The 23,651-nt window shown below is 39.2% G+C and overlaps 1 protein-coding gene across 50 annotated transcripts in view; it reads left to right on the top strand.

Moving 5' to 3' along the window:
* The window catches only part of ST7 (suppression of tumorigenicity 7), a 315,021-nt gene that overhangs the window by 133,819 nt on the left and 157,551 nt on the right, over window positions 1-23,651 (top strand). For all 50 annotated transcript variants that reach the window (XR_014833022.1, XR_014833033.1, XR_014833028.1 and 47 more), the window contains 2 exon segments: window positions 9,139-9,221; window positions 16,417-16,576. Coding sequence is in view for 19 of the 50 variants with exons in the window: in XM_021078412.2 (XP_020934071.1) it covers window positions 9,139-9,221; window positions 16,417-16,576 (243 nt within the window). In the remaining 31 variants the exon portion in view is untranslated.

The following is a 23,651-nucleotide window of genomic DNA, read 5'->3' as shown; positions in this document are numbered from 1 at the left end:
CTTTCTATTTCCAGTGTAATACTCAGAATAATAATTGCCTGTTAATTTGTTTCCATGTCTGCCCCTTTTATAAAATTTGGAGCACCTTGAGGACAAGAACTGTGTATTATATATCTCTGTATCCCCAGCATTTTACAATATTCAACATATATTAAACATCAATATTTATTGAATGATCAAAGTTGTTCACCTGTCTTTGAAAGAACAATGGATTTTAAAGTGGCATATTAAAAAGAAGGAGAGGAAGCAGTTTGAAGAAGGCACACAGGAACAACAAATAATTTCATATCAGGTGACAAAAATGGTATGAGAAAAACTGAAAAAAAAAAAACAAAACCCATACTAGTCTGGTGTCACTTCATTTTGGAGAGAAAAAGCATAGAGTACTTGAATACTTTCTAAAAATATTGCAGAATGCTAGCACAGTACTATAGTTTATTTTGATGACTTAGAACCATCAATTAAAGATTGAAATATTTTCTGGATATTCTGTGTAAAGATGCAGTCAAGCATTAATACATTTTAGAAAGATTTCCTAGTAAAATTTCTTTAAAAAGCAAATGTCTGTTTTTTAATAGAATAGGTCCTTAACTACCCCCAGATAACTCATTTCTGAGGACTCTCCATCACCAGCGTCTTGTTTTGTGAGGATAATATGTCTGAACCTTCCTGAGTTATCAGTGAGTAGTGGTTATAAACATACACACAACACACATGCATGCATGCATGCATGCACACATACCAAAAGATGTGGTCACAGCCACCAAAGACTTTCAGTTTTTCAAGATACAGGAAGTTGTTTGTCTTTTTTAAATAAGAATTCTTGGGGAATGATCGTTATAACTTTTATCACCTAACACTCTGCCCTTATGCAGGCACGCAGCATTCATCGCCCATTGAGTAGCCCCATGGCCCAGGCTCTGTGCTGGGTGCTGGGTGATAGAGGCACTGTGAGTGCTTCTAGAATAGAGATGCCCAGAGCCTGGAGGACCATGTCTCCTCAAGGCTTCTGTCTCTCTGCAGAATAAGTATGGGGAAGATTTCTCCCATTACAAGCTAATATGTCTTTTTCTCCTTCCTGATGTTAAATAGTTTATGAGAAACAAAAAGTTTCCTAAATCTTCAATCCTAAATTAAAGCAAGTTTTAAATGGCTAAAAATGTAAAAGACTTGTACAAGCCTCTCTCTTGTTCTTGACTATAGTTCCTCACTGTCAGCCTCCTTGTAAATAAAAGAGAGCAGATCATCTGAGATCTTGCTTCACTTGTCCTTTTGGCTTACCGAGGTTTGTATGTGACCCGGCTTTGGACAGTCCCTCATGGCTTGACAGATGGCCTCCCTCCAGCAAGGGACAGGGAGCCGTGAAGATTGAACACTGCTCTGATATAGTTTCCCAGATCACAGCTGAGGAAAGAAAGAATGTGTTCGGTTCTACTTCTCAGTGGAGCCAGATGCCCAGTAAAGCAGAAACATTATACCTGTAAAGTTGCCAAGGCAACGTCAAGAGTAGAGGGAATAGTAGACAGAATGATTTATGAGGGTTTCTTGCCATAAGAACAGGTCTAAAAATATACTTCCATGTCTTTTTCCTCTCAAGGATGAATGCCCCAGGATTTATTCAGGGAATTGTGGTGCTTAAAAGCTTGAGACCTTATCAGAGCCCGAAGAGACTAGGGGTGAAGGGCAAGGAGAGGGGAAGTAGAAGCAACAAATGAGAAACTGTGTTCCTGGTGTGCTTTTAATCATGTTGAATTGATGCCATTTTACAGATGTAAAAATGATTTTTTTTTTAAATGCGCAAGTGTTGTATATTTAAAATGTGCCCTTTTTAAGAAAAGATCATTTACTAGGGTAAAATAAAGATACTTGATTTCCGTATTTTAAAAAATTCCTCTGAGCTTTTACTCTAACATTAGTGGATTTGCAAAGACAATCACAGATCAGCATGTGGAATAATGTACTGTCATGGCAGCAGAGTTTAAAGTTACATTTTATTTATGAACAGTTGAGAAAGAAGTTCTTGGGACAGATTGAGTTGGCTTATCCTAACACCCTCTCTGGGCTTACTGCATGTAGCCAGAGTTATCAGATGTCCACATGGATTTCACTTTCATGAATTATACATTATTGTATCAGTTTTATATTCCTGCATAAAAATGACCACAGGAATAGCAGCCTAACAGCACACACTTATTATCTCATGGTTTCTGTGGGTCTGGAGTTACAGGCACAGTTTGATGGGTCACAGTTACAGTGGGTCTTACCAGGCTATGATCAGGATGTCTACCAGGCTGTGATCTTATCTGCAAGCTCAACTGAGGGAGACTCTACCTCTAAGCTCACTGTTGGCAGAAATCATTGCTGTGGAACTGAGGACTTCTGTTTAGTATTGGCTGTTGGACAGAGGCCACCCACTAGAGGCTGCTTGGAGTCCACTGTCACAGGGGCTTCCCATCATGGCCACTTACTTCCTTGAACTAGCAGGGAGAATGTCTGGCATGTCTGCTATCAAAATGGTATCTTACATATCTGTTTGTTAGAAGCAAGTCACGTACCCCACCCCCATTCATGGGGAGGGAGTTGCATGAAGGTACGAACACCAGAAAGCAGGGGTCAGTGAGGGTTACGCTTGGGTTTGTCCATCACAGTGTTGTTTTGGGAAAAAGGGTAAGTTCTTTAATTTTAAAAGCTGCGCAATCTGGAAAAATTTTCAAAAGTAGCATGTGTGTAAGTAAGCTATTAAGCTTACATTTTTCACTCTCTTGCCCTTTGGTGACTTAGAAAGAGCAGAAGTGATGTTGTAACCTTACTTTGTGGAAGCCGACAGGAAAGAAGAGAAAGGATAGGAGGGTTGAAAGAATAATGAAATGAAAGAAGAGAATATGCCCTATTCTCACATAGAAAAATGCAAGTTATGGATTGGATTAAACTATTCCAGTGTGTTCCCTAACCACTTTGGAGGTCTGAAAAAAACAGTCTGATAGAGGGTTCCTTCTAGAAGAACATGTGCCTTAATGTGCGCTATAGGTATAGAACTCTGTACTTTCTGTAACTAAATCAGACATAGTGATTTTGCATGAAGCAGGCAGTTCCTACTCTACCTTGATGTCCTTATTTCAGGGCCTGGAAAGTCTTGTTATTATTCATCCCTTGCTGTTAAAACATTTGTAAACCAGAATGCTTAGGATGTGGTTTAGGCTTTAATATAGCGTATGTCCTGAATCCCAAAGGGACTTGAAGAAACTAAGGAACAGGACTGCAGGTGGTTCCCACGTAACTTGTGGCTGAATTGATTGTTCCCATAGCATCTGGTAAGGCAGAGATCAGAACTTTAGGGTCACATGGTAGATGTCAGGGATTCAGTAATTTCTTTGCCTTCTAAAATGACTGCTTTCAAACTCATCCTGAAGTTTAGTTCCATCTCAAGCAGCTAGAATCCAGTTAAAAGGACTCTTCTATTAACTGACTCTTCATGTGTCTTATAGGGCATCCATGTTTAACATAAAGACAGATCACAGTACAGGTGATTTGCTTCTTAGGCCATGGTTTGTACCACAGTGCTAGGCACATAGAAGGTGGTCGGTAAAGCTAAGTGACTATTACTGCTGCTATTGTTTATACGTTAGCTCAGTCTCCTCTGCTTTCTATGCTGTGATAATATAAGATGCCCAGTCCCAAAGGGAACTGTAACGTAAACCTAAAAAACAATAATATTATTTGATGGGGTCTACTGTGTTAGGTATTTTGCCAATACTATCATGTTTAGTTCTCACAATAACCCTGTATTATACATATTATTCTTATGTTATAGACAGTGAAACAGCCTCAAAATTATAGATTTCCTCTAGTGTTGAGATATGTATTACTTACATTTATTTACTAAGAAAAGTAAGGATACAAGAGTTCCCTATTTCCTAAGTGTTCTTTCAGTTAGGCCGTATTGTAGTGTACTCACTGCAGAAAATCATTTGAGAGAAATCCTCCATAAATAATTTTGGAGAGTACCAAATAGCAGCTAACACGTTTGATTTTTAGGAATACAATTTGGACTCATTTTAATTTGCTTCATCTGGGAATAGTCATTCGCTACTCAGTCAGTATTCTGTGTATTTGGATACCAGGCATCGCAGGAAGCCAGTGCACATATCTAATGTAATTCCCCTCCTGTGCCTCAGCATACCCATGAACACCTGCACTGCCCTTCCCTCTACTCCCACAGGCATGCACCTTCAGGCTCTCTGTCCCCTTGCCCGTGCAGCCACAGGTAATTCCACCTTTTAACTCTTCTTCTTTTTTTTTTTGGCCACCCCCTGGCATGTGAGTCCTTGGGCTAGGGATCAGATCCAATCTGAGACTGAGACCTATGCTGCAATGCCAGATCCTTAACCCGCTGTGCTAGGCCAGGAATCGAACCTGGGTACCAGTGCTCCCGAGATGCCACTGATCCCATTGCGCCACAGCAGGATAACTCTTGATTTGTGCTAGAAGTCTCAGATGGGATGCTTTTCTTTGCAGAAATTTTTCTTGATCGCCTAACCCCTTTTGGGTGCTGTCCTCATAACTCCCGCTTGTGTCCTCTTTGATATGCATTCGCTTCTTGCTTTACTTCCCTCTCTTACCTCTTGGATTGTGAGTCTCTTGGGGACGGGGACAGTGCTCTGCTTGCTAGTGTATCCCCAGCATCTGGCCCAGGGCGGGCTCAGCAAGTATGGACTGAAGGCCTGAGGGAATGCCTGTTTCCCTAGAGCCTCAGAGCAGCTCTGGGAGGGGGTGGGATTTCCCCAGGGCCACCCCACTGCAGTTATTTCATGTTTAGAGACCATGGTTTCTAACCCTGCTCTTTCCCAGGCATAATGCTTTTACACAAAATCTCTTCATATTTTTTTTCATCCAGCTTAAGTAAGTTTCTTTTCCTTCCTTCCTTCCTTCCTTCCTCTCCCTCTCCCTCTCTCTCTCCCTCTCTCTTTCTTTCTTTCTTTTTCTCCTTCTTTTTTGGCTGCTCCTCAGCATGTGGAGTTCCTAGGCCAGGGATCAGATCCTCCAAGTGACAGCTGCTGTGGCAATGCCAGATCCGGATCCTTAACCCGCTGCGCTGGGCTGGGGGTTGAACCTGTGTACCAGCACTCACCGCCAATTCAGTTGAGCCACAGCAGGAACCCCTAGACTTAGTTTCTTTAACTTTTCTTCCTAGGGACTTTATTCCTAATCATTTCAATGATTGCTGATTGTTATAACTTTCTAATTTTAGCAAAGCACTAAACGGAACACAGGACAAAGCAGACTGATATTTTTTGAGTGTCCTAGACTTTGTCACACTGCATAGTCAATTCCATATAGTCAGGACCTTCAAGTCTTTGATGCTGCTTGAACCTTTTCTTTCAAGGGCCTGTACCAGGTGAAGGCGAAATACATCCCAAGGAGTCAAACACTCCATATGTGCTCACTCTGTTTTACAGAATGTCTTTTCCAGGAATGTAATTTGGGAATTGTTTGTGCTCTGCAGAATCTTACTGTCACAAGGGCCAGAAACGTGGCTGGCTCCTTAAGGACTGGGCCTCATAGGGCTGTTCAGTGTAACTCTTGAGTAAGCCCTCTGGTCTTCCAGTTTGCTTCTCCCAGGAGTGATTCTTCACTTCCCACAGTTGACCTGTTGTATCATCTTCTTACCTCCTGTCTTCTGTGATCTAGAAAAGTCATTCAGTTTTCAGTCCATTTACCCACCCCTCCCACCTAGTTTCTTCTCAGGCCTGTATGTAATTCCTTCCCATTTACTCATTAATTAAATGAGAAGACTATGCCAAGTTAAAGTTCAGCATCTTCAGAACATCTCCTGATACAGTCACTGATGCTGCCCTCAAATAACTGACGCAGTATTCTTTGAACAGTCTCCTGGTAGAGTGCCCAGTTGGATCAAATGAAGAGCCTTCTAACTCATTAATTTTAGTTTCTGGGTTGGTATAGGACATTGGTATAATTTTATGAATTTGTTCTTGCCAAAGCTAGATAAGTCTTTACCTGTTTGTTTTTTATTTGTTTTGCCTTAGCCCCAGCTGCTAGAGGGTAAATAATATTGATGTGTGTGTAGATTTCAGGAAAACACAGTTTATGTTTCAAACCACACATTCCACAGTTTTCTGGCCCAGTTTTTAGGTACTTTATCCAGGCCCTCATATATTTTCAAAAATAATTGCTAAGTGACCCTGATGAAACGAGGCAAGGTATTCCTAGGTTTAAGGCAGTCCAGTTTTCAGGGTGCACCCTCTTAAGTAACAAGGGAATCTTTAACTGGGTGCCCCCTTTCAGGGTGGCTTCCTGCCTTTCTACCCTGGGGCTGTGTACACTGATGATAAGATTACAGTGGACTTACTTTTAAGAGTCAGTGGTAAAATAAGTTCAGTATTAAAAACTTCCATCTTTTACTGTCATTTATTTAGTGCTTCCTCTTCTTTTCTAGTGAAAGACTGCTGTTATTCTTTTGCTATTTTGTTCCTTAATGCTTTTCAGTGATATCTTCATGTGCACCCTGTGATGCCATGAGCCTGAGCTCTGGGGCCGGACAACTGGTGTTCAGGGCTTTGTCAGCCTCCAGCTGTGAAACTGTGAATAATAACATTGACCTCATGGAGTTTGAAGTGAACATTAAGTTCTCTAATATGTAAAAGTACTTTGTTATAAACTTTAAATACGTAGAAAGATTGAATTGGCAAGTACTAATTGTTGATGTTTATGCTCAGATTTGTCAAAAGTTATGTCTGGATGATTATTAGCTAGAATATCCAGCAAGGCTATAAAATAGGTTATTAAATGAATACCTCCCACTCTCTAAATGCTTTTATTTCTACTTACCTCATTCTCTCTTTGTGTCTCTATTTCTTTTAATGCCCACCATTCACTCTTCTAACTCTAGTACCTTTCTATATGAGTATAGTAGAGAAGCATGTTTTAATTATTAATTATGGTTGCTATACAATCTTAAGTAAAACTAACAGTATGGAATGTTTATGTTTCTCACTTTGAAAAGAAATCGCTTTTTTTTCACTTTTTAATTAATTCTTGATTCTTTTGTCTCCAGTGGCTCAGCGATTTTCAGTAGAAAATCTTTTCCCTCTATTCTTTTATGCGTTTGTTGCTGGGGAGTTAGCAGGGATGCCTAAGCACTTCAACTTCAGGCAAATCTTTCCCTCTTTCTTTTAGAAATGGATTTCATTGAATTCTATGTTCATATTGTCCCCAGAATTTAACTGAAAAATATATGGTACAAATACGAATGTTTATAACTGCAGAATAACCAAGTGAATACTCTGCCTGGTGACTTTTTAAAAAAAATAATGGTAAAATGTAGGATCATTCATAGTGTGAGGAGAGGAATTTGAGAATTTTAGGTTCCTCAGAATCAGACTGGCAGTTACAAGTTCTAGGGTTATTTGTTTGATTGATTTTTCCTTTTTAGAAATCTACCTCCTTCTACTGGCTTTTACAGGGAAATGACAAATCACAATTTTGTATTTTTTATTGGCCACACAGAACTGCCTCAACTGCACCTCGTCTTGCCTTTGCCCTAGCTTGACCACTCCTCTGCCTTTCCCTGCCTCCCCACAAGAGTGCACTTAGTCAAGTTGTGACTATTAACTGAGCACATTGTGGTAGTTCTGATTCTTGTGACTGCAAGTGACAGACCATGAGTCTTGAGTCTTGTCCAACCCGTTCATTTAAAGTGAGTGTGGGGAAGGGGTATTTATTGGCAGCATGCCCAGTAGCCAGGAAGGATGGAATCAGTGTGCCCTTCCTTGTCTGTGCCTTTGCAAAGAGTCCATAGCTTAAGCCCCTTCCCTCCTCAACCTGTGCAAGCCTGTGCTCTTTCCTCAGCGCCAAAAAACAGGCCCTTCCCTCGGCTCACATTGCCTTCCTTTCCTCCTCTTGCCCACTTTGGTCTTGTAACTCCTGCTTACTCTCCTGGACATCTTCCTGACCCCTAGCCTGAGATGCATACCCTTTATGTATTCTTATAAAATCCTGTTCACAGGGCCCTTCTATGCACTTATTCAAGCTGTCTGGTGACTTCTTGTTTTCTTGTCTGTTTCCCAGCTAGACTTTGGCCTTCCAGAGGGTGAGATCTGTGATTGGTTCATGCTTCCATTCTTTGTCCACAGTCTCATTCATAAACAGAGAGAAGCATTTGTTGAATGAGTGAGCATGGGATCTCCATTCATGTTGGTGACTTTGCCTTCTGGGCTGAGCTCAGGACAAATGCTAAAGCCGTTTCCCCTAATGACATAAAAGTCCTACGTTTAACATCCTTCATTTTAAATTGGGACTAAATGTGATCCCCTTCCACAAACAAATTTAGTAAAGAAAATGTGAATATGTGTGCAAAAACCCTTTAGGTCAGTTGCTGTTAATAGTCTAAGTTCTGTGTAATATCTAGATATAAATAATGACTTCAGATATACTAATAAAATGTATAAGTGACATCACGTAATGAACAACCAGATGAACTATGTAGTTGATATGAACAGAGCAGCAGGAGCTGGTCAGGAAGGTCCCTGACAGTACATATTCATTTTTAGTGGCTTATTTTCCATCTTTACTGCATCCAGTTACTTTGATGAGCAGTCTAATGACCTTGTAAATAAAAAACAGGAAAAAAACTTTTACAAGTATCTGTTAATTTTTATCAACTTGTCCTTTCTTTTTAAGGGGTAACTTTGGTATTAGAATCTTTAATAACTTTAATATAGTTATTTTTGCATTTATTCCAAGGTTGAAATGCTACTTGTTAGCTCGTCAAGGACTCTGATGTGTGGGTCCCACAAACATGTTAGGACATCTTCTATTCTTGCCTAACAGTTTAGTAACCAGCTTTGATTTGACTCCTCACTGGCTGTGAATCTGAAAATCTTCACAACGATAGTTTTGGGAGGTAGAAATGAAAAAGCTGCTCCTTCTCTTTGTATGTAGTTGTTGTCTTTTAGAATATATAACTTGAACCTACTATTCCAAGACTGTATAATGCTGAACCATTTTAATGGCACTTGACTATGATTCTAAGAATTACACCAGAAAGAAAAATGTGAGTTGGTTTTATTGATGACGTATTCATATGTTCCCTCTTCTTTCCCTCTCTCTTTTTTTTTTCAGTAAGCATGTTTTTGAACACACTGACACCGAAGTTCTACGTGGCCCTGACAGGCACTTCCTCACTAATATCAGGGCTTATTTTGGTAAGTGGTGGACTTCTTCCTATTTAAAAAAACTGGAGTTCCCGTCGTGGCGCAGTGGTTAATGAATCTAACTAGGAACCATGAGGTTGCTGGTTCGATCCTTGCCCTTGCTCAGTGGGTTAACGATCCGGCGTTGCCGTGAGCTGTGGTGTAGGTTGCAGACACAGCTCGGATCCCGCGTTACTGTGGCTCTGGCGTAGGCCGGCGGCTACATCTCCGATTGGACCCCTAGCCTGGGAACCTCCATATGCCGTGGGAGTGGCCCTAGAAAAGGCAAACAAAACAAAACAAAACACCTGCTGACTATTAATATGTAATATGAAAAAATTCTGGAAGAATATACACCAGCATCTTACAGTGATTGTGTGTGTGTATGTGTTGGATTGGGGGACCAATAGAGGCCTTTTACTCTCCAGGTTATATGTTTTTAAAATATTTGAAAAAAAATTTAAACAATCATATTTTACTTTTGTTGAAGGGCAAAACAAAATGGAAAATAAAGGAAGACATAATTTGTGTCAAACTCCAGTGTCTAAGATGCTATAAAATAAGTGTGACTTAAACTAAAATGTTTTTCATCACCCTTTTCCAAATTGATTATTGGACATAAGGTCAGTAGAAGTATAGCTCAGTTTCTTTAAATGTACTAATGTGGATGTGGAAATTCTAAGCTTTTTTCTCCTTCATCTCTTTTTCTTTTAAAATTTACATATATTTCCCCATTGCCCCCTTAAAAATATCCCAAATGGGCAAAAAGCAATATGATAATGATATTGCTCAGGCTCCATTACCTTATGCTCTAAAATAGTTATAGGTATAATAAGTTATAACATCTGCAGTCATTTTCTTTAAATAACCTTAAAAGGGGCCATCTAAAATAGTGGAATCAGTCTAATGTAAGTATATTAAGGACCTTTAAGGAGAAAGGTTTTAGAAAGCTTTTTTTTTTTTTTCTCTACACATAATGCTGTGATTACCTATTACTATAGAGACAGGGACAACAAATATAATGACGTAATTGCTAGTGTTGTTTCCATTGTACTAATACAAAACTTGCCTTAGATCACATACTGACGAATGGTGGAGCAGGATTTCAGCCCAGACTGTCTTGAACCAGAGCCTGTGCTTTTGTCACTCATTTTCCTGCCTCTCTGGTTAAGTTCTCAGCTGTTTTTTTTTTTGTTTTGTTTTGTTTTTTGCTTTTTAGGGCTGCACTGGCAGCACATGGAGGTTCCCAGGCTAGGGGTCGAATCAGAGCTACAGCTGCTGGCCTACATCACAGCCACAGCAATACCAGATCTGAGCTGTGTCTGAGACCTACACCACAGCCCATGGCAAGGCCAGATCCTTAACCCACTGAGCAAGGTCAGGAATTGAACTCGCATCCTCATGAATCTTAGTCAGGTTGCTAACCGCTGAGCCACTATGGGAACTCCTCGGCTGTTTTTCTAGCTTGCTGAATAAGTGGCAGGTCTGGATTTTATTCTAGTAGTATCTTGGTATGGGTTCACTAGGCTATAAATAAATTACCAGAAAGTGGGTTATTTCCTTTCACTCTGGTTTTCTAGGACCAACAGTCATTTTCCCTTCTCAGTCAGGGATGGTGACATCCCATCGGCTTACTTCTCTTACCCTCCAAATGAAGGGATTTCCTTAGACCGTGACCACCTTTGCAAATCCAGGCTGGCAAGGCTTTCTCCTGTGTGTGGAGTGCAGCTGCTGAAGCCTGATGTGTTATTTGATGTTATCCAGCAGCATTCTTAGGAAGCAAAGGATACTTCTGACTGACGTAAAACTTTGAGGAAAGGAAAACCTCTGATGTGTGAAGATTTTGGAAGGTCTTCTCAAAAATGCTTGGTCTGTACTGAGAACGAAGTCACTGCAATATGGGAATAGCTCTTGATAGCTTTAGGTTTCTGCTTTAGATATTATTGACACTGGTATTATCCAGCCTTGGGGGGTTCAGCTTTGCTAGCCCTTGAAATGCACTCAGAGTTGAGGTTTCTATTTAGACTCTGTTCTTTTATGCCGTGTGCATTTCATGGAGAGGCAACATTGGTAAACGATAAGATATTTTTTGCAAAATAGCTGTGTGTATAGAACTTCTTAGTGGTTCGTTTCCTGGCACTGGAGAGACAATTACCTAACTGGTGTTCCCTGAGCAATGTCAAGAGAGCCAAGCTGTGAACATTGAAAGTGCAGGACTGTCCCTGAGGAAATTGGTTGTTTGGGGACCTCAAGATTCCCACACTGGAGTCTGAAATTATGATGCAATGTGATGTCTGAACCATTTTAATGGCACTTGACTATGATTCTAATAATTATGACACAAACAGAAAAAAAAAACCCTACTATTTCACTTTTGAAGGAAATATCAATTAACTGAACAAACATACATAGAAATAAAATGTGTTTGAAATGCTTTTATACTAATGTGTTTAGTAAGTGAGGACTCAGCAATGTGTATTTTACTAGATATCACTGCTCATTCTTAATTTCACAAGTTGAAAGCCAGCAATGAGTTTGTCATGCCACCTACTTCTCACTCTTCCCTTATGGTTCCTGTGCCCACATCTCCTCCAGGCACCTCTCTCCCTTGCTTACTTTCAAGCTGTCCTTTTGCCACTTGGCATAAGCCTTCTCATCTCAGCTCAGTTCCAGCCACAGGAGCTGCACCTGTTATCACAGTCCAAACCCACCAACTTGGTCTTTTATCTGTTCTAACAAGGTCATGCCAGGTCTGCCTGACGTAGGCTCTGTGGGCAATATTTATTTCAATGGAAAAAAACCTCTGGTTTTTGTTTTTGAGAGTGTTAAGTTGGCTATGTGAAGAAAATACTCCCCTTAATTTTCTGCAAATGTTAGTAAAATGGAGAAAGTGCTGTACGCGATATTGGCGTTTATATATAGATCCCTATATCCCCATCAACAGGCACACAGACATGCTCCTACACCTACATGTCACACATATGTATTAAATAGAGAAGTAGAGGAAAAGGCATCCAGTGCATAATTTTTAAAAGTAAGAATAAAGAATAAAAAAGTTAAAATGTTAAATAAAGTAATTAATTCATAGATAAGGTGTAAAAGAATTGTTTTCAGGTAAGTGGATGAGATGACAATAGATAGGAATCTGTTGTAACAAAAGGTCCTTTTATTATGTTTTCTGCTCTTTGCTAGGTACTGTTTTAAGCACTTTGAATATGTTATTTCATTTAATTCTAAGTGAATTCTAATTCTAATATCATTGAAGTTCTAATTGGTTGATATAACCAGTGTCTTTATGCTCTGAGTATAAACAGATAGAATTTAAATAATTTAGCCACGTTTATACAGCAGACGGATGGTGAGATTTGAATTCGGATCTCTCTGATCATGCCCTCGATCCCATCCTCTTCAAGAGTAGGGGAGTGGGACTAGAAAATTGTCATTTCTCCTTTCAACTCTTTTCATTCATCTAAAGAACTTGAACTGTACTTGTCTTGAAAATCATGCACTTGCTGGGATGGAGGAAGGAACTCTCAGAAGCCATACAGTTTCAGTCAGTAACTACCTAAGGAATAGGCACCCAGAAAGCTTATGACTTGGAGGTCGCCTTGCTAGGTAAGGATATAGTGAAGACTAGATTTAAAATGTCCACTGCTCTGTCTCAGCATCATTCTGCCCTTCAAAAACATGTTGGCTAAGAAGATGGGTAGCAACAGTGTCTAGTGATTGGTATTTTCTTTTTAACAGACCCACAGAAATGGGTCAGGTAGATAAAGAAGTGAAGAGAAGGAAAAGAAAAAGGGGGAGGAAGGGAGGCTACAAATGTCTCTGGAGGAAACATTTTTTTTCTTTTTCCAATCAGCCATGGATTAGGTCAGATTTGGCCAGTCTAGAATGTGGACCAGCACTCACCACAACTTATAATTTCATTTGTGACATTTATGGTCTTATCCTGTATGTAATAGAAGCTTCACAAAGGCTGGAAACATAGCTGTGTTTTGTGTACAATTGTATACTGTCTGAATAAACTTTAAAGAAATACATTGAATGCACGTAGATCCAGTGAGTGAATGAATTAACTGACTGTGTCAAAATGATCTGGGGAGCTTGTTTAAGGTGATGGATTCTGAGTACCACTCGAGACCAACTGAATCAGAATTTCTAGGAGGAGAGTCTAGAGGAAAGCTGCCCCCCCCAAATGAGCTGATAGAGCTTGGGGTATATGGCATAGGCTGGCTCTCCCAGTTGTCAGTGGTCTCCATGACTTCACCCCTGGAGAGTGACCCTCCCATCCTGGCCATAGTCATTAGTGCTGCCGTGAAAAACTGACTCCTGTGAAAATGCAGACACTGAGGTTGGAATGGATCACTGGCTCTTGACCTTGACAAGAACCTCACTTTTCTGTCTCCTCTCTTTTCTTAAAGCCTTGGCAATAGTTGGCCAGGAAAGGGGGTGAAAGGACATGAACACCAATTCTTTACACAGCCCACTCAACTGGTAAGGGAACAGATGGCTGAGGTGGGATTGGCTGAGACTAAGGAGGCAGGAGGCCCACTCCATAGCTCTTAAGTGTTCCTCAACAAAACTGGCAGGAACCAGGAGAGAAAAATGATTCTGTCATGAGGAATTGGGAGGGACTTTGAAAGAGTCAGTGGTATGTAGAAAAGAATATACTTGAGAATTCTAGCAGGAAACTAAAAAGGCATGAGTTATAACTCATGCCAACTGTCTTGATTTATCATCTTTAAGCCTAGAGGATCCCCTCTTGCCAAAAATTGTTTACCACCAGATGTATTTTTGAAGACTTAGAGCAGGTGTCAGTTTGGCAGTCTATTTGGAAGGAGAGTGCCAGACTTGCCTATTTTGTCTTCAGTCTCCACCATCGCTGTATCTATCCTGTGATATCATTGTCTGCTTTAGTCCTTGGAACACATAGCCAGTTCCAGGCTGTGACATCTTTGTGTTTCCCATGGGTTTGTTGGAATGGTGTGGAATTGCAGTGGTGCTTCTGCATGGAAGTTGTGAAGCACTGAGTGTGATATAGGGTATAGGGAAGTCCTTGATTCATGAAGATAAGTGTTTTATATGTAGAACATGTAATTCAAGAAGAGGAGGTCTTATTAGATAGGAAGAACCTAGGCATCTTAGGAAAGATTCAGCTTTTAGGTCTGCAGGATAGTTGGAAGCGCCTTGATTGTTAACCCTCTGTCAGATATTTTTCCTTCCCTGAAGGTGAAGATAAGTTTGGACCTTAGGCCAGCTGCAAACCTGATCTCCACTCCCAGCCTGCAGCCCCCATGCTCCTTGATCATCCTCTTTGCTTCTGTCGTATAGTGATAGAGAAGGTTACAAGGCCCAGGTAACTGGGTTCTTGACAAGTCTATGTTTTAAATGTGACCTGGGTCCTGAGTGTAGTGTATGGCCCTTCTGTCCTGCAAGTTATAAATCCAAACCACTTCTTCAACCCCGACATTTCCAATTCCATCTTCACTTCCCTTTTTCTTAGATGATACTTACCTGCTTCTCCACTGAGATTAATGTCATCTGTTTTTTATCCCTTTGTTGTCTTCCTACCTGTGAAACAGCTGACATCACACTCTCTTTTCCAAAATAGAATATATTCTTCTCTTCATTCATGCTTTCCTTTCATTCTGCCTTAGCGCAAGAAATGGCAAGTTACCTTTTTGAGGCAGAGTAAATGTTCTTCTGGGCTCTTGGTGTCATGCCTCTTGGTTGTTTGTACTCTTTTGTACTTCAGTTTCTTTTTCCACTAGATTTTTTCCTCTTCTGATTTCTTCTTTATATATATATATATAAAACCTCCCCTTTTAAACAAAATAAACACAAAACTTTTCATTCATCCTACTATTTATTTAGACAATACCCCATTAAATCACCAGGCCAGCCCTTATTATCCATCTGTCCAATCTTCCAACTGTCCATCCATTCATTCTTCACCCCATCCATCTTTTCATCCATCCATCCATCCATCTGTCCATCCATCCATCCATCCATCCAACATTAACTGAGTCACCTTATTTTACACATTATGTAACCGAGCCCCAACAATTAAAAGTACTAACCAATGCACCCAACTCAGCTATCATGAAATATATTAGGGTCTTTACTTTTCAGTTAGGTAGTAGGGTTATTTTTGACTCCCTAAATGACAAACCTAATGATGCTTTTTAGTTTTCATCTTACTTAATCTGTGTAATTCTTAAGGTAGAGAGATGAGGTTTTTAAAGACCATTAAATGTGTAAATTTATATTTTAATTTTATGGTTATTTGTCAGATTAAAAACAAACTGCTTCGTTCCACTGTTTCAACTCCACTAAGCTACTAGCATGTCTAAGGGCTAATTTTAAAATCTGAATTTGTTTATGAGAGCTCTGCTGTTTACATTGAAGGTTATGCACCAGGGAGAATAATTCAAAGTGACACCAAATATGTGCGTATTAAATAACACCATCTGCCCATTTGGGTCTGCACAGCTCTTGAAAAATATTGTGAGGTGCTGGCCCAAAACCTGTCATGTTTCAGGATACGGGACAGATTATAGTTCTAATTAGAATATTCACTTCAAAGTTTAAGAAGGCTTCAAGTCCTTGCCTACTTTCTTTTTGTAGTAGTTCATTTAATTCGTATTGAAGTATCTGCTCCAGGGTATTGGGTATACTGTTATAAAGGACTGTGTTGAGTAAGAAGCCATCTGCTGCTGTGATAGGATAGGATGGAGAAGACCCTCCTTTGCCTCCCAAACAGGTGTATGAATAACCCAGTGTTTATTGAGATCTACTATTTTTGCATTAGAAATACTAGGTGGAAGGTCTAGTCTCCTATTATAATGCAAATACCCTGTTGATGATATGAGCCATTTATACCTGGGATGAATTATCCAGTCTCATTTGATAGACTACTTCTGGATTGGTTTTGATAGCTGAGAAAGCAAAAAGAGACAGTGGAGCTGGAGGGCATTCAGAAGTTAAGATCTGAAAAGGGCAATGATAGGCTACATCTATCTGTGTTTTTTTAAATGAGCAAGAGAGTTATAAAAAGGTGTCGTGTTTTAGAACCCAAGTAAGATTAGTGGCATGGAGCTGGGGCTTCAGGCTATAATAATAAGTAAATGCAATAAATTTTATGGGCATGTGCAAAAATCAATGGTAACAAGGCCATAATCATGCTTATTTTTTTCTGTTCTAGATATTTGAATGGTGGTATTTTCGCAAGTATGGGACATCATTCATTGAACAAGTCTCAGTGAGCCACTTGCGCCCCCTTCTGGGAGGGGTTGACAACAACTCCTCCAACAATTCTAACTCCAGTAATGGGGACTCAGATTCCAACAGGCAAAGTGTCTCAGGTAAGGAAAGTCCTTCAGTTTGAAACATTATTTACTTACTTTTAGTAAATTATTATGCCTATAAGACAGCAAGAATAATATTTTAAAGATTAGACATCAAATAAAAATGTAGTTTATTTTCCCAAGGAGTTGACAACTTCTACTGGAGAAGTAGCGTAAAAGCATTTGTGGGAAAGAAAATGTTTACCTTGTTTAATTTTATTTCTTTCCATTTGATTTAACTAATGATCATTTAGATCAGTGGTTCCAACCTGATTCTCTAGCCTCCTTGTCCTTAGTTTCTTGAACTTCATTTCATGTACCCAGTTTCTTCCATGCTAATTGCAGCATCTTATGTCTAACTAGATCTGATTACATCACTCCTTTGCTTAAAAGTCTTCATTGGTTCCCATTCCACTGAAGATAAAGCTCAGGTTTCAGGTTACTTAGCATAGCATAAGCTGCTTCTAATCTGTCTTGCTAACCTTGACATCAGTCATGATCTTGTTCCCCTCCTTTTAATTTCTTGAATATGGCATGTTTTCTCATGTCCCTCTGCCCAGAAGTGTGTCTTCCTTCCCCTGTGCTTGTTCATCTTTCCCAGCCCAACATAAATGTTACCTTCTAGGATGCCCTCCTTGATGCAATATCTCTCTACCTTCATTAACTCATAATATTTTTATCTACAGCAACATTTATTAAGTTGTACTATAATTCTTAAACTTAATTGTTTCAGTATCTCTAGCATTTTGCACAGTGTCTATTATACCATTGAAACCCAGTGAATGAATTAATGAGGGCGTGCAAGACCTATAACTTTTCCACTCATAAAAGAAGGATGAATATAATTTCTTAGCTTGGGCTCTTCATCAACTTAGTAAACATTTCTAAAGCCCCTATTATGACTCTGGCCTTGTACAAATTCTTAAGAATATTATGATTTTAAAAAATTTCAAAGTTCTTGTCCCCATTGAACTCTTGTGTCTACTGAAGGAGATAAAGTGTTGGGTGCTCTGATTACATGAGGGAAACATGCAATGCTATGAAGTATAAAAGAGCGGTTCCTGATCCAAAGTAGGGGAAGAAGTTTGCTTTTTGAAGGAGAGGGCACCAGTTCTGAGACTTGAAGGGCAAAGGGGAAGAAACTAAAGAGCTAGGTTAGATCTTTTTTCTTCCCCATCTAGAATAATTCAGTCCATATTTCATAACTGTCTAGCCAGGTGATAGGCATCAAAGAGTGTTGCATATGTATTTTATTCCTGATATTGATTCAATACTCTTTTAATGGACCCTCTGCCAGCCAGCCATGAGTGGAAATGGGCACCCCTGGGTACACACTTATTTCATTCTAGAGAGTACAAGTGTAAGAGAATGGTACCTCTCAGGAAACAAAATTGTCTAGGACTTTATAAACTCATCCACTCTGTGAAAGAAACAGACCTGAGCAAAGCGAAACATTACTTTAACCAGCTACTCTGAAACATGTGGCATGTTGCTCTAATGAGGAATCTTTTTTTTTTTTTTTTTTTTTTTTTGTCTTTTTGTCTTTTGTCTTTTGTTGTTGTTGTTGCTATTTCTTGGGCCGCTCCCGCGGCATATGGAGGTTCCCAGGCTAGGGGTTGAATCGGAGCTGTAGCCACTGGCCTACGCCAGAGCCACAGCAACGCGGGATCCGAGCCGCGTCTGCAACCTACACCACAGCTCACGGCAACGCCGGATCATTAACCCACTGAGCAAGGGCAGGGACCGAACCCGCAACCTCATGGTTCCTAGTCGGATTCGTTAACCACTGCGCCACGACGGGAACTCCTAATGAGGAATCTTGATCATTCAGTCATCATCACATAGGTAGTTGTGGATGATTGCCATCACTTTGCATCTCACAGATTAGATGTGCTCTTTCTGATCCAAGTTACTAGTCTTCGGATGACACAGAATATTGTAGAAAATTAATAGATTGAATAACAGAAAGCAGCCTCATTTAAGGCCATTTTAAAAATTATGAATTCATTCTTATTTTCTTTTTGTTGTTGTTGTTGTTGTTGTTGTTGTTGTTGCTATTTCTTGGGCCGCTCCCACGGCATATGGAGGTTCCCAGGCTAGGGGTTGAATCGGAGCTGTAGCCACCGGCCTACGCCAGAGCCACAGCAACGCGGGATCCGAGCCGCGTCTGCAACCTACACCACAGCTCACGGCAACGCCGGATTGTTAACCCACTGAGCAAGGGCAGGGACCGAACCCGCAACCTCATGGTTCCTAGTCGGATTCGTTAACCACTGCGCCACGACGGGAACTCCCATTCTTATTTTCATTAAAATTCTTACAGAATTCTCTGGTGGCCTACTGGTGAAGGATCTGGATTGTCACTACTGTGGCTCGGGTCCTTGCTGTGGCACAGGTTCAATCTCTGGGAATTCCACATGCCATTGTACAGCCCCCCAAAAAAAAAAAAAAAAATTCTTTCTCTTTACCCAATTTAAATTTTTTGACATCATTCCTTAATGCAGTAAAGAGTTCATATTCTGCTTACTGTCACTATTGTTTTGTTGCTTCTCTTTGTGGATGCCTTGAATAATCCTTACGTGTTGTGTAAATATTGATGCTATTCTTAGTGCTTATACAGTAGTTTTCAAAGGGAGAATTGAAGTCCTTTATAAAAATACATTCAACAGTAATGCATGGAAATTCCCAGTTTTATTTGTACTGAGTTTCTAACCTCACTAAAACTAACCTTTTAAATATTATTAATTCAATTACAGTAGTATTTGCTGAATATTTACTGCTAATACATGCAATATTTCTATTTAGTTCTTATAATAGATACAGCATTTATTATCTTATTTTATAACAGAGTTCAAGTAGTTAGATTTAGGAAAATGGAAATTACCTTGTCCAAGTATATTTAGGACTCAGTCTGCCCATTTCTCTTTGACATTTGTGTTTTAATATTTGGGTAATTCAGCTCAACAAACATGTATGTTGATATGGAAGCGCCAGATACCATGAGACTGATACCATTTTCTTTTCTTTTCTTTTTTCTTTTTGTCTTTTTGCCATTTCTTGGGCTGCTCCTGTGGCATATGGAGGTTCCCAGGCTAGGGGTCTAATTGGAGCTGTAGCCGCCGGCCTATGCCAGAGCCACAGCAACACGGGATCCGAGCTGCGTCTGCAACCTACACCACAGCTCACAGCAACACTGGATCCTTAACCCACTGAGCAAGGCCAGGGATTGAACCGGCAACCTCATGGTTCCTAGTCAGATTCGTTAACCACTGCGCCACAACGGGAACTCTGATACCATTTTCTACTTCACTTTTCTTGTAGTGATTTTTATTTTTGAATAAGAAAAATGTTATAAAAGTACAGTGTCTCTTTTTTAACTTTACCTTAATCACTTTCTCTATCATTGTCTGGGTTCAGCTAAATATAAAGGAAAAAGAAGGTCCAAAGCTGAGGGTTATCAATAGATATTCTTAAAACAGAGGAATTTGTTTAATAATTTATATTGCCTTGATAATAATAAAATGATTATTGCCTTAATAATAGAAGCATCATAAAACAGCCCTTTGCTGAATATTATGTGAAATAAAACATGGCTAACCAAGTCCCATGGACATTGGTGAAGGTTGTTTAGATGGCACTGTTTGTTTATTTGACAAAATCATTGAAAAAGCTAAAAACCAATAGAAAATACTAGTTATAAACTAGTTATACTTTCATATAAACACTATATGAAAACTCATAGTGTGGTTCCTTCCTTAAAGAATCTTTTGGTTTGATTAAAAGCTAAAAGACCTGGCCTACCGAAGAATAACCTGGGGTGGGAAAATGGGGAGTGAGAAAGTTGAGATTGTTACAGGGCAGACTATTCATATATTATTTAATGTTTGGATCTGTGCAAATTGGCCTGGGTATAGACCTTCTCAAAATTTGCAGTGATCTTTATCAGTGGGCCAGAGGAGAAATGTAATTAATTACACAGTATCTTAATCTGGGCAGATTTCATGTTGGCTGGTTTAGGTTAACATTTATGAGCATATTACTTGCCTTGCTTTATTTGGAAGTTAAATGGCTATATTTCTCACAAATACACAGTTTCTGATAAACCCCACTGATGTATTTCCCATGTCACCATATTTCTTACTGCCATTTCTTAATTCAACTTAATTTATGAACTAATGATGCAGAGGGATTTAGAATGTGTCTAACTTCTCCCTGTCTTATAGGAAGGGGTTCTCAGGGGTCCATTCTGAATTTGGGTTTGTGGAAACATCTGTTTGGTAATTTGCCCTGTTCTCAGATAAGATGCCATAAAGACAAAGGTTTGCAGTGTTCACCTTCTTCAAGATATTTAAATTCTGAGACACTTTAATAGCCTCTTGCATAGAACTAGATCTTTAGACAAACTCCATTATAGTCACTTGGCTTCCTGTTACAAATTGTCTCATTTTAATCTCATTTAATCTATATAAGATAAATATATATCACATGCATATTTTATATATAAACTTTTAGTAAGAATTTCACCTAGGGTTCTAAATTAAGGTTCATTACATCACTAGAGGCAGTTCAAACACTGATTAAATACAGGCAACAAATTAAAGAAAACTGATGGGGGGTAGTTCCTGTTGTGGTGCAGCAGAAATGAATCTGACTAGTATTCATGAGGATGCAGGTTCGATCCTTGGCCTCGCTCAGTGGTTTGGGGATTTGATATTGCCATGAGCGGTGGCATAGGTCACACATGTGGCTTGGATCCTATGTTGCTGTGGCTGTGGTGTAGGCTGGCAGCTGCAGCTCTGATTCAACCCCTAGCCTGGGAACTTCCATATAACGTGAGTAGTCTCACTTTATAGTCAAAGATCTTAAGCACTAACTAAAAAATTTAGTATAGACCTTTCATGAGGTGTGTAACCTCAAGACTAATATAATTATTAAGCAATTAATATAAACAATTGTATTAAAGTAAGTTAGGTGACATTAGCCTAACTTACTTTAGAAATTACTCAGTGGTGGGTGAGAGCTCAGGCTTTGGGGTCAGATAGGTGTGATCCTAATCTTGGCCTTTTGCCTACAGTGTATGACCTTGGACAAGTCAGTTAACCATCCTCCGCATTTTAATTTGCACACAGGAGAATAACAACATTATCTACTTCATAGAGTAGTTGAGGCTTAAATGGGATGACGCAGAAATTTCAAGTCAGAGGACAACCATTTGGTAGTATCCTCCAGGCAAACTGACTTCTCTGTGAACATGCTGGCAAGGATGGCACAGCCATGTGGAAATAGGGCTGGGGATTTAGTTGGCTAACTCACTGGCTCAGTGACTCACTTTTATACCCAGGCCCTCAGAGCTTACATTTCAATATAACCATCCACAAAATTGCAAATTGCTGTATGCCTAGAACCTTTGGAGTTGCTCTCTTATTGTCTCGGTCAGGGGAATCTCAATTTATACTTGCCAAATCTGTTTATGGGTTGAAAATGATTCTATTAGCCAATGCTTATTACATCTTTTAAAGTCTTTTGCCACTAAAGTTTTTGTTCTCGTGGAGATTAGCTCTCCAGCTGAATGGTGAAAATAACCTAAAACAGTTTTGGTCCCTGGTGAACATTCATTTCATAAACTTATTTCACAATTTTCTTTGGTAGAGTTGATTGACTTAGGTCAGAAATGACCAATGAGAGACACAAAGATTTGGCCATTTTAGTAATATTCTTGAAGAAAGTTGTATACTATCTTGAATAAAGCAGATCAATAAAAATAGTCTTAAACTCATAATTATTTACATCTTTTCTCATTCCATAAAAGAACTTGAGGAAGCAACATTTGTTGACTTGAAAGCTACCTACGTGTTACTTTGTGCCTTATTTCTATTATTTTAATAATTATTTCAAAGAGTTATGAAAGCAAAGCTTAATTATTTAAGAAAATGGATATTTTGTTACTCTTAATGATTGCTTAATATTACCTGTATGATGTAGAGAATTGGGTATTCATTTCTGAGATGGCAAAACTAATAAATGTCTGTGGAATCACAGACCAGGAATTGATTAGCTTGGGGTTAATCTTAATTGTTACAATACATCTAATGAAACATTAGAGGGTCCTTTTCTGTTGTGCTTCAGAACTAAAATGTTTAAAAGTATTATTTAAAAGTGCTTAACATTTCCTCAGAGGAGTTTTCAAAATTGTTTTTTTAGGAGAAGATTTAATTGATGAAATCACAGGATTTAAAAACATGACATTGCAGGATAACAGGTCTATTGTATATCATGTGTAATTGTTAGGCAATCTGGACATCAGAACTTAATCTCATTTATTTTAACCTTGGGGAAATTATGTGGCTTTTCTGTGCCTTACTTTTACTTGTATAAAAAGGGCCTGTTCTGTGACCCTCACTAACTTATGTAAGAAATACAGATGACTTGAGCTTTAAGCCTTTTTATAGAAAGACTCAATCAAAACCAGGCTTATAGCTATGACAAGTTACTGTTGCTGCTATTTGTAATAGTACCACTGTCATTATTACATTTGAGATTCTGGGAAGAGGTGGTAACTTTTTGGCATACTACATCTTCCTAGGCTATAAGTTAGTAATTTACATATTTAAATGCCCTAGAAGTGGGGATTCTCGCTCTATTTTTTGCCTTTTAGGGCCACACCTGTGTCATGTGGAAGTTCCCAGGTTAGGGGTCAAATCAGAGCTGCAGCTGTCACCATACACTACAGCCACAGCAATGCCAGTTCCATGCTCCATCTGCAACCTATACCACAGCTCACGTCAATGACACATCCTTCACCCCCTGAGTGAGGCCAGGGATTGAGCCTGCAACCTCATGGATACTGGTCAGGTTTGTTACTGCTTAGCCACAATGGGAACTCCCTCTATTTTTTAATTTTAATTTTTTTTATTTTTTTATTCTTTCAATATATTTATTAAAGATTAGTTGATTTATAGGTGTTGTACCAATTTCTGCTATACAGCAAAGTCTATTTATTTTTAATTTTAGGAGAAAAGTTTTCAGAGTTAAGTAAGTTGGATGTAGAAAAATATTTTCTTCCATGTGATTAAAAGCCCTCTGACTTTAGAGC

Source organism: Sus scrofa, chromosome 18 (assembly GCF_054392235.1).
Source record: "Sus scrofa isolate SSC_HxYL_T2T_F1_AM1 chromosome 18, Sscrofa_HxYL_maternal_Yorkshire_Landrace_v2.0, whole genome shotgun sequence".
In the NCBI taxonomy this organism is placed as follows: domain Eukaryota; kingdom Metazoa; phylum Chordata; class Mammalia; order Artiodactyla; family Suidae; genus Sus; species Sus scrofa.
Note: the sequence above shows the minus strand (reverse complement) of the source record. Positions and strands in the feature narration are given on the sequence as shown.